Source organism: Geotrypetes seraphini, chromosome 4 (assembly GCF_902459505.1).
Source record: "Geotrypetes seraphini chromosome 4, aGeoSer1.1, whole genome shotgun sequence".
Classification (NCBI taxonomy): domain Eukaryota; kingdom Metazoa; phylum Chordata; class Amphibia; order Gymnophiona; family Dermophiidae; genus Geotrypetes; species Geotrypetes seraphini.
The window spans coordinates 325,766,960-325,781,181 of NC_047087.1; the positions used below are offsets into that span (position 1 = coordinate 325,766,960).

The following is a 14,222-nucleotide window of genomic DNA, read 5'->3' on the forward strand; positions in this document are numbered from 1 at the left end:
CATTACAGCCGACCGGTGATCCTCTGCAGGCTGCTTTGAAGGTGAAGCCGGGAAAGAGATAGTGGACAATGGGATGGAGGGAGGGAAGGAACAGAAAGGGTATTTTCTCACGGGCCAAATCTAATTACACTATGGGCCTGTAAGCCTTGCTTCTGTCAAAGTCAGGGTTAAGATTAAGGCAATGTGGAAGAGGTTTCTGAATATTTTTGACATCATTAATTTTCTTGTGTTGTGAAAGACACTGCGTATACAGCATCACTGTGAGAAGAGTGACAGTGTTTTGGTTTTGATTTTGCAGATATTGAAGATTTACCTCCAGCTGTCCAAGAAAAGCTGTTTGATGAGGTTCTTGATAGGGATGTTCAAAAAGGTAAGTGTTGGATTTTACATAGCTTGCTCGCCTTAGTCTTCATTGTTGTTCTCCAAGAACAAGCAGGATAGCAATCCCCATAAGTCGGCAATGTTGCCAGTGGAGCTTCAAGAAAGATATTTTTCTTTTGATGTTTATAGAACTAAATATGTATTCTCTTTTACAATATGCAGAAAGGTGTGTGTTATCAACATTATACAAGCCTTTCTTCAGTCTGGGGGTTTTTTCCCCTGTTTGCGTTTCTCTTGTCTTTTTCACAAATATTTTTTGCTTTATAGCTATTTTTGTTATGAGGCTCTACTACTATTACTAGTCATCATTTCTACAGCACTACTAGGCATACGCAGAGCTGTACACATTATATGCAGGTACTATCTCTGTCCCTAACAGGTGGGCAATGGAGTGCCAAGTGGCCTGCACAGGGTCACAAGGAGGCTACAGTGGGTGCTTGCTTTAGGATGAGGGTGTTAAAAGTTAAAAGCAACCTTGAAAAAGTGGGCTTTTAGTCTGGACTTGATTACTGCCAGGGATGGGGCTTGACATACCGACTCAAGCAGTCTGTTCAAGGCGTAATGCACAGCAAGAGAGAAGGGATGTAGTCTGGAGTTAGTAGTGGAGGAGAGAGACTTGCTCGATGATTGTAGTTCCGTGGGAGGCGTATAGGGAGAGATAAGGGAGGAGAGAGGTTGAGGAGCTACAGTGTAAATGCACTTTTAGGTCAATAAGAGAAGTTTGAACTGGTGAGCCAATGAAGTGGCTTGAGGAGGGGGATGATATGAGAGAATATAAAGCGTGCAGCAGCATTTTCAATGAATTGAAGGAGAGAGAGGTGGTTTATCTTCAAACTTTCAAAAAATAAAAGAACAAGAGGGCATTCGGAAAAGTTGAAAGGGAACAGATTCAAAACGAATGCTAGAAAGTTCTTCTTTACCCAACGTGTGGTGGACACCTGGAATGCGCTTCCAGAGACGTAATAGGGCAGAGTACGGTACTGGAGTTTAAGAAAGGATTGGACAATTTCCTGCTGAAAAAGGGGATAGAGGGGTATAGATAGAGGATTACTACACAGGTTCTGGACCTGTTGGGCTGCTGCGTGAGCGGACTGCTGGGCACGATGGACCTCAGGTCTGACCCAGCAGAGGCATTGCTTATGTTCTTATGTTATGTTATCGGGAGACATGTGAGAAGCAAGTTGCAGTAGTCATAAGAACATAAGAATAGGCTTACTGGGTCAGACCAATGGAGCATCAAGCCAGTTCACTAGTACCAATCCAGGTCACTAGTACCTGGCCAAAATTCAAGGAGTAGCAATATTCCATGTACTAATTCGGGTAAGCAGTGGCTTCCCCCATGTCTTAATAACAGACTATGGACTTTTCCTCCAGGAATTTGTCCAGACCTTTCTTAAAACCAGCTATGCTATCAGTTCTTACCACAACCTCTGGCAATGCGTTCCAGAGCTTAACTATTCTCTGAGTGAAAAAAAATTTCCTCCTATTGGTTTTAAAAGTATTTCCCTGTAACTTCATCCAGTGTCCCCTAGTCTTTGTAATTTTTAATGGAGTGAAAAATCAATCCACTTGTACCCGTTATACTCCACTCAGGATATTGTAGACTTCAGTCATATCTCCCCTCAGCCGTCTCTTTTCCAAGCTGAAGAGCCCTAACCTCAAATGAGAGGAGTTCCATCCCCTTTATCATCTTGGTTGCTCTTCTTTGAACCTTTTCTAGCGCCTCTATGTCTTTCTTGAGATAAGGAGACCAGAATTGAACGCAGTACTCCAGAAGAGGTCGCACCATGGAACGAACCAGGGGCATTATAACATTCTTAGTCTTGTTAACCATCCCTTTTTTAAATAATTCCCAGCATCCTGTTTGCTTTCTTGGCTGCCACCACACATTGGGCAGAAGGTTTCATCGTATTGTCTATGATGATTCCCAGATCCTTTTCTTGAATGCTAATCCCCAAGGTGGACCCTAACATAAGAACATAAGAAGTTGCCTCCGCTGAGGCAGACCAGAGGTCCATATTGCCCAGCGGTCCGCTCCCGCGGCGGCCCATCAGGTAACTGATAACTGTAATTCAGATTATTCTTCCCAATGTGCATCACTTTGCATTTTCCCACATTAAATTTCATCTGTCATTTGAACGCCCAATTTCCTAAGGTCCACCTGCAATTTTTCACAATCCGCATGCGTTTTAACAACTTTGAACAGTTTAGTGTCATCTGCAAATTTAATCACTTCACTTGTCGTTCCAGTTTCCAGATCATTTATAAATAAGTTAAATAGCACCGGTCCCAGTACAGACCCCTGCGGCACTCCACTGTTTACTCTCCTCCATTGAGAAAAATGACCATTTATCCCTACCCTCTGTTTTCTATCCAATAACCAATTCTTAATCCACAACTGAGCTTTGCCACCTATCCCAAAACACTTCAATTTTCTCAGGAGCCTCTCGTGAGAAACTTTATCAAAAGCTATATCAACTGGCTCACCTTTATCCACATGTTTATTCACACCTTCAAAGAAGTCAAGCAAATTTGTGAGGCAAGATCTCCCTCGGCTGAACCCATGCTGACTCCGTCACATTAAATCATGTTTGTCTATGTGTTCCACAATTTTATTTTTTATAATTGCTTCTACTATTTTGCCCGGCACTAAAGTGAGGCTTACTGATCTATAATTTCCCGAATCTCCCCGAAGCCCTTTTTTAAAATTGGCGTAACATTGGCCACCTTCCAATCTTCAGGTACTAGAGACGATTTTTAATGACAGGTTACAGATCACTAACAGCAGGTCAGCAATTTCATGTTTGAGTTCTTTTAGTACCCTGGGATGTATACCATCTGGTCCAGGCAATTTATCACTTTTTAACTTGTCGATTTGACTTAGTACTTCTTCCAGATTCACCAAGATTTCTTTCAGTTCCTCCGCATCATCAACCTTGAAAACCATATCCGGTTCAGGTAGATCTTTTACATCTTCTTCCATAAAGACCGAAGCAAAGAATTCATTCAGTCTTTCCACTATGGCCTTATCCTTCCTGAGTGCTCCTTTTGCTCCTTGATCATCCAATGGTCCCACAGATTCCCTCATAAGTTTTCTGCTTCTTATGTACTTAAAAAAAATTGTTATGAGTTTTTGCCTCTTTTGCAAGTTTCTCTTCATATTCTTTCTTGGCTATCTTTATCAATGCTTTGCATCTGACTTGCCAGTTCTTGTGTTTCTATATCTAATCTAAACTTCCATTTGTGTGTCATACATACCTATACAGGCTCAAAGCGACAGATCAAGGAGGGAAGGGGGAAAGTAGTAGGGAAGGGGGTATGGCGAAATAAGAGAAGGGACCCAGAAGTTAGGGGAGTTATACAGAAACTAAGAATGTTAAATGTCAAAGAGGTGAGTCTTCAGATTTTTTTCTGGTAGGTCATTCCAGGTTTTTACACCCAGATAAATAGCATAGAGTGGAAAATTTGCTTGTAGTGGAGGTTTTTTGTGGATGCTAAATTTAGTTGGAATCTTAAGGATTCTTTTTGATGTCGATCAAACATTAGATAATAATTGGATGAGAGGAGCTGCTGAGCTTCCGTATAGGATCTGGTGTAGGATTCAAGACGATTTGAAAATTATTCGGGATGATATTGGGAGCCAATGTAACATAGTAACATAGTAAATGATGACAGATAAAGACCTAAACAGTCCATCTAGTCTGCCCGTTAGTTATACCCATTAAATACATGATTAATTTAACTTGCTCTTCTTTGATATTTCTGGGTCACAGACTGTAAAGTCCACCTGGTATTGTCCTAGGTTCCAAATGCTGAAGTTGCTGTCCAAGCTCACTCCAACCTAGCCAACCATGCAATTGCCTGATGAAGGTTGTGATTGAGTCAAATTTCTTTAATTTGTAGATTAGTCTAACTGCTGTGTTTTGGATGAGTTGTAGTTTGTGGATGAGAGAAGTGTTGATGTTTCTTCTTATTTCTTCATTCAGATCCTTTTTCCATTCTTTAAAGGATGTTTTTTTGGCTCTATAGCCTCTTTCACTTCACCTTTTAACCACGCCGGCTCTTCTTTCCTCTTTCCACTTTTGCTGATATGTGGAATACATCTGGTCTGGACTTCCACGATGTTATTTTTAAATAACATTCATGTCTGGTTTACAGTCCTAACCTTTGCAACTGATCCTTTTAGCTTCTTTTTAATAATTTTCCTCATTTTATCATAGTCACCCTTTTGAAAATTAAACACCCCTACAGTAGATTTCTTTTGCGACGTTACTCCTGGCATCGGCACAAATTTGATCGTGTTATGATCACTGTTTCCCAGCGGACCCAACACAGTTAACTCCTGTACTATGTCTTGCATTCTACTAAGTACCAAATCTAAAATAGCACCCCCTCTTGTCGGTTCCCAGATTAGTTGCTCCAAGAAGCAGTCATTTAGTAAAAGGGGATTAAAACTATCCTTCCCCTCGCTAAAAGGCATTTCCCACACAGGAAAGCTAGGGACCTCCCTCCACTTCAAAATCACTGAGCTCTGGAACATCCTTACCTCCCCTCTTCGGAACTTGAGCTCTCTCCAAGTTTTCCGCAAACATCTGAAAACCTGGCTTTTCTCAAAAAATGTAAGTCTCCCTCCAACTTAGGAATCAAGGAAACTCTTATATCTTGGCATCCCAAGTCCTCTAAATTTTCTTCACACTTCGACCTCTAACCCTCTGTTGTAGTTCCTTCCTATTTCTCCTACTGTAAACCGCGTCGAGCTCTACGAACGTGGAGATGATGCGGTATACAAACCTAAGGATTAGATTAGATTAGATTAGATTTATGACATCTAGGAATTTTACCTCCCTAGCACTCCCCGATGTAACATTTAACCAGTCAATGTTGGAGTAATTGAAATCATACATAAATCAAAAATCATATGCTAGAGCACATGTGTCGGTCCTTGAGGGCTGCAATCCAATCGGGTTTTCAGGATTTCCCCACTGAATATGTATTGAAAACAGTGTATGCAAATAGATCTCATGCATATTCATTGTGAAAATCCAACTGGATTGTGGCCCTCGATGAGGGACTTTTGATACCCCTGCACTAGAGGCACAACATAGTCTAACTGGTAAGTATAATCCCCAGAGGGACAAGAAAATTATTTCAAAGCTATAACAATACTTTCCAACTCAGAGGAGCATCCAAAGAAATACATTTTTGGAGAAAAAAAAGACCTCAGTTGAAAGGCTTCATGGGTCTAAAAAAACTCCAAAAGTGGTAGCACCCTTTCAACTCTTTTTCTCCAAAAATTTATTTCTTTGGGTGCTCCTCTGAGTTGGAAAGTATTGTTATATCTTCACTGTGTTATATCAATACTGTGTTGTGTCTAGCATATGATTTTTGAAATATGTTTGAGTGGAACACCATATGCCTCTCAATTTTCTAAAGTAATTTAAATCACCTGTTATACTGTTGCCCATTTCTCCAGCTTTCCTAATCTCGGAAAACATTTCTTCATCTGTCTGCTCATTGTGTCCCAGGGGACGGTAGTATAACCCTACCTTTATATTCCTTTCCTTCACACATAGAATTTCTATCCATAAGGATTCCACACTGCTATCTATGTCATGCAGAATGTTTATTTTATTTGATTCAGTTCCCTCTTTAACATATAGCACAACTTCTTCCCCCCCCAGCTTCCAATTTGATCTACTTTATCCTTGCGATATAATTTGTACCCAGGTAACGTAGTGTCCCATTGATTGTCCTACTTCTACCAGGTCTCTGAGATGCCTATTATATCTATCTCGTCATTCAGTGCTATATATTCTAACTCTCCTATTTAATTATTTAGGCTTCTATCATTTGTATACAGACACTTCAAATTGTATGTTTTCCTTGCAGCTATAGGCTGCTGAGGAGACAGGGAAAATTTGAGTCTTTTACTCTGCCTTCTTCTTAAACCCTCCTGTCTTTCTTTCATCATTATTGGAACCTCTCTACTGGGACTCCCTAAATATCCTGTTTTCAATAGTATCCTTCAAGGATACCTCACACCGAACCATCTGCTGCTGGGCGACTGTTGGCTTTCCCCCACAACTCAGTTTAAAAGCTGCTCTATCTCCTTTTTAAATGTTAGCGCCAGCAGCCTGGTTGCATCCCCCTTTCCCAGAAGGTTGTCCAGTTCCTAACAAATCTAAATCCCTCATCCTTGCACCATCGTCTCAACCAAGCATTGAGACTTTGGAGCTCTACCTGCCTCTTGGGTCGTGCACGTGGAACTGGGAGCATTTCTGAAAATGCAATCCTGGAGGATCTTAATTTCAACTTTCTACCTTAGAGCCTAAATTTGGCTTCCAGAATCTCCCTCCCACATTTTCCTATGTCATTGTTATCTCATGTACAAGGATAGCTGACTCCTCCCCAGCATTATCCCAGGACAAGCAGGCATGATATTCTCACATGTGGGTGACGTCATCTACGGAGCCCCAGCGCGGACAGCTTTTCAAGCAAACTTGATTGAAGTTTCAAGTTTGCACACTGCACACGCATGTGCATGCCTTCTCGCCCACTAGAGGGCGCATCCCACCTCGTGGTCCTGTGGATTTTGAGCTCCCTTTGCCTGCCTTTCTGCACCGCGTCTGGATTCCATTCGGTCGCTGTGCTCTCTATTTTTGTTTTTCGTGTCGTATTGATTCGTTTTTTATAAAAAAAAAAAATATATATATTTTTCTTTTCGTTGGGCTCCGGGGGCTCCCGGCAGCCGTGGCCGTGGGACGTCGCTCGTTCCCGGCCTGTTTCATTGTACATGTCCCGTCCTGTGACAGGTTTTAAAAAATGCAGCCGGTGTGAGAGGTTGCTCTCCATAACTGACCCCCACCGGTGGTGCATAATTTGCCTGGGCCCAGATCATCCTACGGCCTCTTGTGACCGCTGTTCCACCTTCCAGCCCAGAGCTCTCTGCCGCCGACGGGCGAGAATGGCGGAGTTGTTTGTCGTTGACCCCACGCCTGTGAAGGCTTCGACGTCGGCCTCGGCTTCGGCCCCGGCCTTGACCTCGGCCTCGGCGACCTCGGGAACAAAACCTGCCTCGGGTAAGTCCTCCTTTCCATCCCCTACAGGGTCTGCTAAGAAGCCATCCTCTGCTCCGGCCAAGGCGGGTGGGTCGTCCTCGGCCCCGCCTAAGGCTCCGACCTCGCACGCCCCGAGGGAATACTCGAGACCGAGGTCGCCCTCCAGGGAGCATGCCCCGGACTCGGACCTCCCGACTTTCGTCGGGATCCCGGCCTTTCAGGACCTCCTCCGAGCTCTAATTTCTTCGGAGCTGTCGGGGGCCCTGGAACAGCTGCAGCGGGCTTCGACCCCGACTGCTTCGACATCGGAGGCCCCGACCTCGGCGACCTCGGCCTCGGGTATCGGGGCTCCACCGACCTCGGCCTCGGTCTTACCCTCGACCTCGACCTCGGGGGCACCGCCTGAGTGCAGCGTGCGGCCCCGGGACAAGATGCGGCGGGTGCGACGCATTTCCTCCTCCTCCTCCTCGAGGTCCTCCCGGGGCTCCTCGCCCTCGACGCGACCTCGGACGAGGTGCCGGCCGAGGAAGCCGAAGCGTTCGCGGGGCTCTCCTCGGCGGCGTGATCGTTCCTCGCCGCTCGGGGGCGAGGCATTGCAGGTGTCGGAGTTGTGCCTCGATAACCCGAGGCTTCTCCGGTCCCCTGCTACAAAGGTTTCCCGTGACTCCTCGCCGAGGAAAAGGGAGAGTGCCCTCCTTCCCCGGACTCCGGGTTCCTCGCCTAGAGGCTCTTCGAGGCGGAGACGTTCTCCTACTCCCTCGAGGCCTTTGGAGCTGGATTCGTGGGGCTCGGGGTCCGGCAGGGAACCCCAGTATTCTCACGAGGCTTCTCCCCTTTCCTCGGCGGTGAGGTCGAGAACCCCTTCACCGCCTGCCAGGCCGTCCTCTTTTTCTACCTTTGTTCAGGACATGGCCCGAGCCCTGGGATTGGACCTCATGGCGGGTTCCCAGTATTCGCAGGAATTCCTGGAGGAGCAGGACCTCCCCACTCCACCTAGGGAGTCCCCTCGACTCCCCTTAAATAAAATCCTTTTGCAGACCTGGTTGAAAAATCTGGCTAACCCTCTTACAGTCACGTCTGTCCCGTCCAAGATGGAGGCGAAATACAGGACGGTGCCTCCCAAGGGGTTTGAGAAGGCGCAACTCTCCCACCAGTCCTTACTGGTTGAATCTGCCCTGAAAAAGACACAACCCTCCCGGGTTTCTGCGGCGGTTCCACCAGGCAGGGAGGGTCGGACCCTGGACAAGTTTGGCCGTCGCCTCTACTCTAATTCCCTGATGGCCACCAGGGTGCTAAATTATGCCTTCACCTTCTCCTCATATCTGCGTGGCATGGTGAAGGACCTCCCTCAATATCGTGACTCCTTACCGGACTCCCAAAAGGCTGGATTTGACAAATTTATGTCCAACCTGTCTCAACTGCGGTTGTACCTTTTCCATGCTGTGTACGATGCATTTGAGCTGGTTTCGAGGGTGTCGGCCTTCGCAGTGGCCATGCGCCGTCTGGCCTGGCTTCGCACCCTCGATATGGACCCAAACCTGCAGGAACGTCTTGCAGACTTGCCTTGTGTGGGGTCCGAGTTGTTTGACGAGTTTTTAGAGGCGGCGACCAAACGGTTGTCGGAACAGGAGCGCTCGTTGGCCTCCTTGGTCCGTCCCAAACCTAGGCCCCCGCCACAGAAACCCTTCCGTCCTCCTCCGAGGCGGTATCCCCAGAAGTCTACCCCGGCTTTTTCTAGGCCGCCGCCTAGGCGCCCATCTCAGCGAGGCAGAGGGGGACAGACGCAAGCCCCGGCGCAGGGTCCTTCCAAACCCGCGCCCTCCTTTTGACGGGCTGAGCGGATGGGGCAGGTTCCCCTCCGCGATCTCACAGGAACCTCTTCCCATAGGGGGGCGTCTCCGGTCCTTCTATGCGGCTTGGACCGAGATAACATCAGACGCTTGGGTGCTCCGGACCGTCTCCGAGGGCTACTCGCTCAACTTTTTGTCAGCGCCGCCGGATCAACTTCCGGGGGCTTCCTCTTACAATCGGGCACAACTTCCCATCCTTCTGGCCGAAGCCAGGGCCCTGCTGAAGCTACGGGCGGTGGAACGGGTCCCCAAAGATCAGCTGGGGACGGGTTTTTATTCCCGTTACTTTTTGGTCCCAAAAAAGACCGGGGACTTACGCCCCATACTGGACCTCAGGAAGCTCAACAAATTCCTGGTCCGGGAGAAGTTCCGAATGCTGTCTCTCCCGATTTTATATCCTCTCTTGGAGGAAGGGGACTGGATGTGCTCCCTCGACCTGAAGGACGCATACACCCATGTGCCGGTGCATCCCGCCTTCCGGAAATTTTTACGGTTCCAGGTGGGAGATCTGCACCTTCAGTACAGGGTCCTACCCTTCGGCCTGGCCTCGTCCCCTCGAGTCTTCACGAAGTGTATGGTAGTGGTCGCGGCAGCCCTGAGATCTCGTGGGCTTCATGTTTTCCCGTACCTGGACGATTGGCTGATCAAAGCCCCGACCAGGGAGGGGGTTATCTCAGCGACCCGACAGTCTATCATCTTCCTGCAAAGACTGGGGTTCGAAGTAAATTTTCCCAAGTCGCAGTTGTCCCCGGCCCAGTCACTTCAGTTTATAGGCGCAGTGCTGGACACTGTGCGCCTACGTTCGTACCTCCCGCCTCCTCGGTTGGAAGCCTTGGTTCGGCTGGGCCGTCTGGTCTCTCAACTTCCTGTGGTGTCGGCCCAGCGCATGATGATGCTTCTGGGCCACATGGCATCGACGGTCCACGTCACTCCATTCGCCAGGCTACACCTGAGAATTCCTCAGTGGACCCTGGCCTCTCAGTGGCGCCAAGATTGCGATCCGGTGTCTCGTCTCATTACGGTGACTCCTTCTTTGCGACGATCGCTCCGTTGGTGGACCAACTCTTCCAATCTTTCCGGGGGTTTGCTATTTCTCGTCCCTCCATATCGCAAGGTTCTGACCACGGACTCCTCGGAGTACGCGTGGGGGGCCCACCTCGACGGTCTACGGACACAGGGTCTGTGGTCGGCGGAAGACCGTCGCTGTCACATCAACGTGCTGGAACTTCGTGCCATCTTTCTGGCGATTCGAGCGTTCGACCACTTACTCCAAGATCAGGTAGTCCTCGTACGCACGGACAACCAAGTGGCGATGTACTATGTGAACAAGCAAGGTGGGACGGGTTCTTGGCCCCTCTGCTCGGAGGCACTTCGCCTTTGGGAGTGGGCGATCTCCCGGAACATCTTCCTACAGGCGGTCTATATTCAGGGAGAACAGAACTGCTTAGCAGACAAGCTCAGTCGGCTTCTGCAGCCGCACGAGTGGTCGCTCAACGCCAGAGTCCTGCGCGAAGTCTTCGATCGCTGGGGGACCCCGCAGGTGGATCTGTTTGCCTCTCCGGAAATTCGCAAACTGCCCCTGTATTGTTCTCGGATGTACTCCCTGGACCGTCTAGAAGCAGATGCCTTCCTTCTCGACTGGGGAGGGAGGTTCCTGTATGCGTTCCCTCCTTTTCCTCTGATCATGAGAACGTTGGTGCGTCTCAAATCATCCACAGCCACTATGATTCTCATTGCGCCTCGGTGGCCGCGTCAGCACTGGTTCTCCCTGCTGCTTCAACTCAGTACCAGGGAGCCTCTACTTCTGCCTGTGTTTCCTTCTCTGCTGTTTCAGAGTCAGGGTTCGATGTTGCATCCCAATCTTCAGTCGTTACACCTGTCCGCTTGGTTCCTTGCCCCTTGACTTCGCCCCGGGTTTCTCAATCCGTGAGGGAAGTGTTGGAAGCCTCCCGCAAGATTTCGACCAGGCTTTGTTATTCTCAGAAATGGACCAGGTTTTCCTCCTGGTGTTCATCTTCTCACCTGGATCCTGTTTCGGTTCCGGTGTCCTCGGTTCTGGATTACTTGTTGCACCTGTCTAATTCTGGTCTGAAGACGACATCTGTGCGTGTTCATCTCAGTGCCATTTCGGCCTTCCATCGACACCTGGATGGACGCGCTCTTTCGCTCCATCCTTTGGTGACACGCTTCATGAAAGGACTACTCAGGGTTTGTCCCCCTCTGAAACCTCCTCCCGTCGTGTGGGATCTGAATGTGGTTTTGGCTCAACTGATGAAACCTCCCTTTGAGCCAATCGACAAATCTCTTTTGAAATTTCTGACTTGGAAGGTAATTTTTCTGATTGCTCTCACATCCGCACGACGGATTGGTGAGTTGCAAGCTTTGGTGGCGGACCCCCCTTTTACTGTGTTTCATCATGATAAGGTGGTTCTCCGCACCCATCCGAAATTTTTACCAAAGGTTGTGTCTGATTTTCACCTCAATCAGTCCATTGTCCTTCCTGTGTTCTTTCCGAAGCCCCACTCCCATCCTGGCGAGACGGCGCTTCACACGCTTGACTGTAAGAGGGCGTTAGCTTTTTACCTCCAACGCACCAGGTCTCATCGGAAGGTTCCTCAATTGTTTTTGTCCTTTGATCCTAATCGGTTGGGACATCCTGTTTCCAAGCGCACCTTGTCCAACTGGTTGGCTGCTTGTATTTCATTTTGCTATGCTCAGGCTGGTCTTCCGCCCCCGGGTCGAGTCACGGGGCATAAGGTCAGAGCGATGGCAGCCTCTGTGGCTTTCCTCCGTTCTACACCTGTGGAGGACATATGCAAGGCTGCCACTTGGTCTTCGGTTCATACGTTCACCTCCCACTACTGTCTGGATACTTTGTCCAGAAGTGACGGCCGGTTTGGCCAGTCGGTGTTACGTAACCTGTTTTCCTAAATTGCCATCCTCCCACCTGCTCTTTTTTGGTTGGCTTGGAGATCACCCACATGTGAGAATATCATGCCTGCTTGTCCTGGGATAAAGCACAGTTACTTACCGTAACAGGTGTTATCCAGGGACAGCAGGCATATATTCTCACAACCCGCCCGCCTCCCCGGGGATGGCTTCTTTGCTAGTGATGGAACTGAGGACCACGAGGTGGGATGCGCCCTCTAGTGGGCGAGAAGGCATGCACATGCGTGGTGCAGTGTGCAAACTTGAAACTTCAATCAAGTTTGCTTGAAAAGCTGTCCGCGCTGAGGCTCTGTAGATGACGTCACCCACATGTGAGAATATATGCCTGCTGTCCCTGGATAACACCTGTTACGGTAAGTAACTGTGCTTTATCTAAAATCCTATCTGTGACGCGTGAGGTCCACCACTTTCTCATCAGGCAGGCAAGTAACCAGGTGATCCTCACACCACCCAGCTATCTACATGCCCAATAATCGAATCACCAACTACAACCACTGTCCTAACATTTACCTCTGGGTAGAAGCCCCTGGAGACACATCCTCGGTGTGAGAGGATATTGCATCCCCCTGGTGGGCAGGTCCTAGCTACAGGATTATTTAGGAGACCTCTCTTCTCCAAGACAGCACAGGGGCTACCAGACTGGAGGTAGGACTTCTCTACAACATCCCTGTAGGTCTTTTCTATATACTTCTCTGTCTCCCTCAGTTCCTCCAAGTCTGATACTCTAGCCTCAAGGGAACATACTCATTCTCAGAGAGCTAGGAGCTCTTTGCAGTGAGCACACACATAGTCTAGGCGAAAGATGATAAAGATATTAGTGAGGGTTTTGGTGGTATGCTCAGAAAGGAATACACTTCCCCCTCACCATTTGCGGTTTCCCTACTCGCGATTTCACATAATCACGATTTTTTTTTGGGGGGAGAGGGGGAGGAGGAAAACAACAACAACATATTTTTGTCTTCCCCCCAGCATCCCGGCCTTACCTGGCTGTGTCGTGCAGGATAGCTGGATGAGTCATTTGGGCTTTATGTTCCATTTTGTGCAGGCCTCGTTGTTTGGGACAGTCACTCCGCTGTAGACACAGAGGCATCGGCGGCACGGGGAATGAGGGAGCAATTGTTTTCTGGGCGTTTGAGTTTGGGCATCAGGCGTGCGCCTGTCCGTAGTAGTGCGCAGGAGCTGAATTCCAGCCTGCGGGATAGTGCGCTTTGCCGTTTGGGAGTGCTGGTTTTCGGGGCTGGAGCGATCTTCCTATGCTCCTGCCCCGTGCAGATAGCCATTAGGAAATGACTGTGGGGAGTTTCCGTAGTCTCTCGATCAGCTCAGCGGCCCCTTTTCAGCACTTATATCTGTTTTGACTTGGTCTAAGTCAAAACGTATAAGTGCCGACTAGGCAACCTGCCTAAAGTTTTGGTTATACCTGCTGCACACCTAGGTCTAGGTCGGCCTACCTCCCGCCCTTTCCCCTCCTCTAAAAGTGCCTCTTTTCGCTCTATGCGTCTAAAACCAGCTTTGATTATGGGTACTTGGACGATCAGGCTTTTTGATCGTCCAAGTACCCATTTAGGCCACTTTTTGAGGCGTTTTTTTTATCTATTTATTTTTTTTTTAATGAGCCCCTTAGTCTTTGAGTTTGTTGTAAATACAGATCTATTTTTGTTATTTCTTTTACTTTTTGCCGTCTGGTTTTTAAGATACTTTTTATTAGGACATCGTCATTGGCATATTGATGATGTATTCCACAGATTATTTGACATACATGTATCACTTTTCACAGTTCTGATGTGGTTTGTCATGTAGCCATAATTGGTTTTCAAAATTTTTTTAGACCATTCTTTAAAAAGGCTTTATATTGGCAGAAAGGTGGCATTGCCAAGAGCAATCTTCACTAATTGGAATCTCTTCTTCTTTTATTAATCACATGTCCAAATTTCTGTTGTCTTATTCTTCCCACATCCTTTTTATTTTCCTTTTCGTTATTCCA

At 47.9% G+C, this 14,222-nt stretch overlaps 1 protein-coding gene across 3 annotated transcripts in view; it reads left to right on the plus strand.

Annotated features, from left to right (window-relative positions):
- ZRANB1 (zinc finger RANBP2-type containing 1) overlaps positions 1–14,222 on the plus strand; it is a 333,688-nt gene that overhangs the window by 133,545 nt on the left and 185,921 nt on the right. For all 3 annotated transcript variants that reach the window (XM_033941145.1, XM_033941144.1, XM_033941146.1), the window contains one exon: positions 299–370. In XM_033941145.1, the coding sequence (XP_033797036.1) occupies positions 299–370 (72 nt within the window). The remainder of the gene's footprint in view (positions 1–298; positions 371–14,222) is intronic.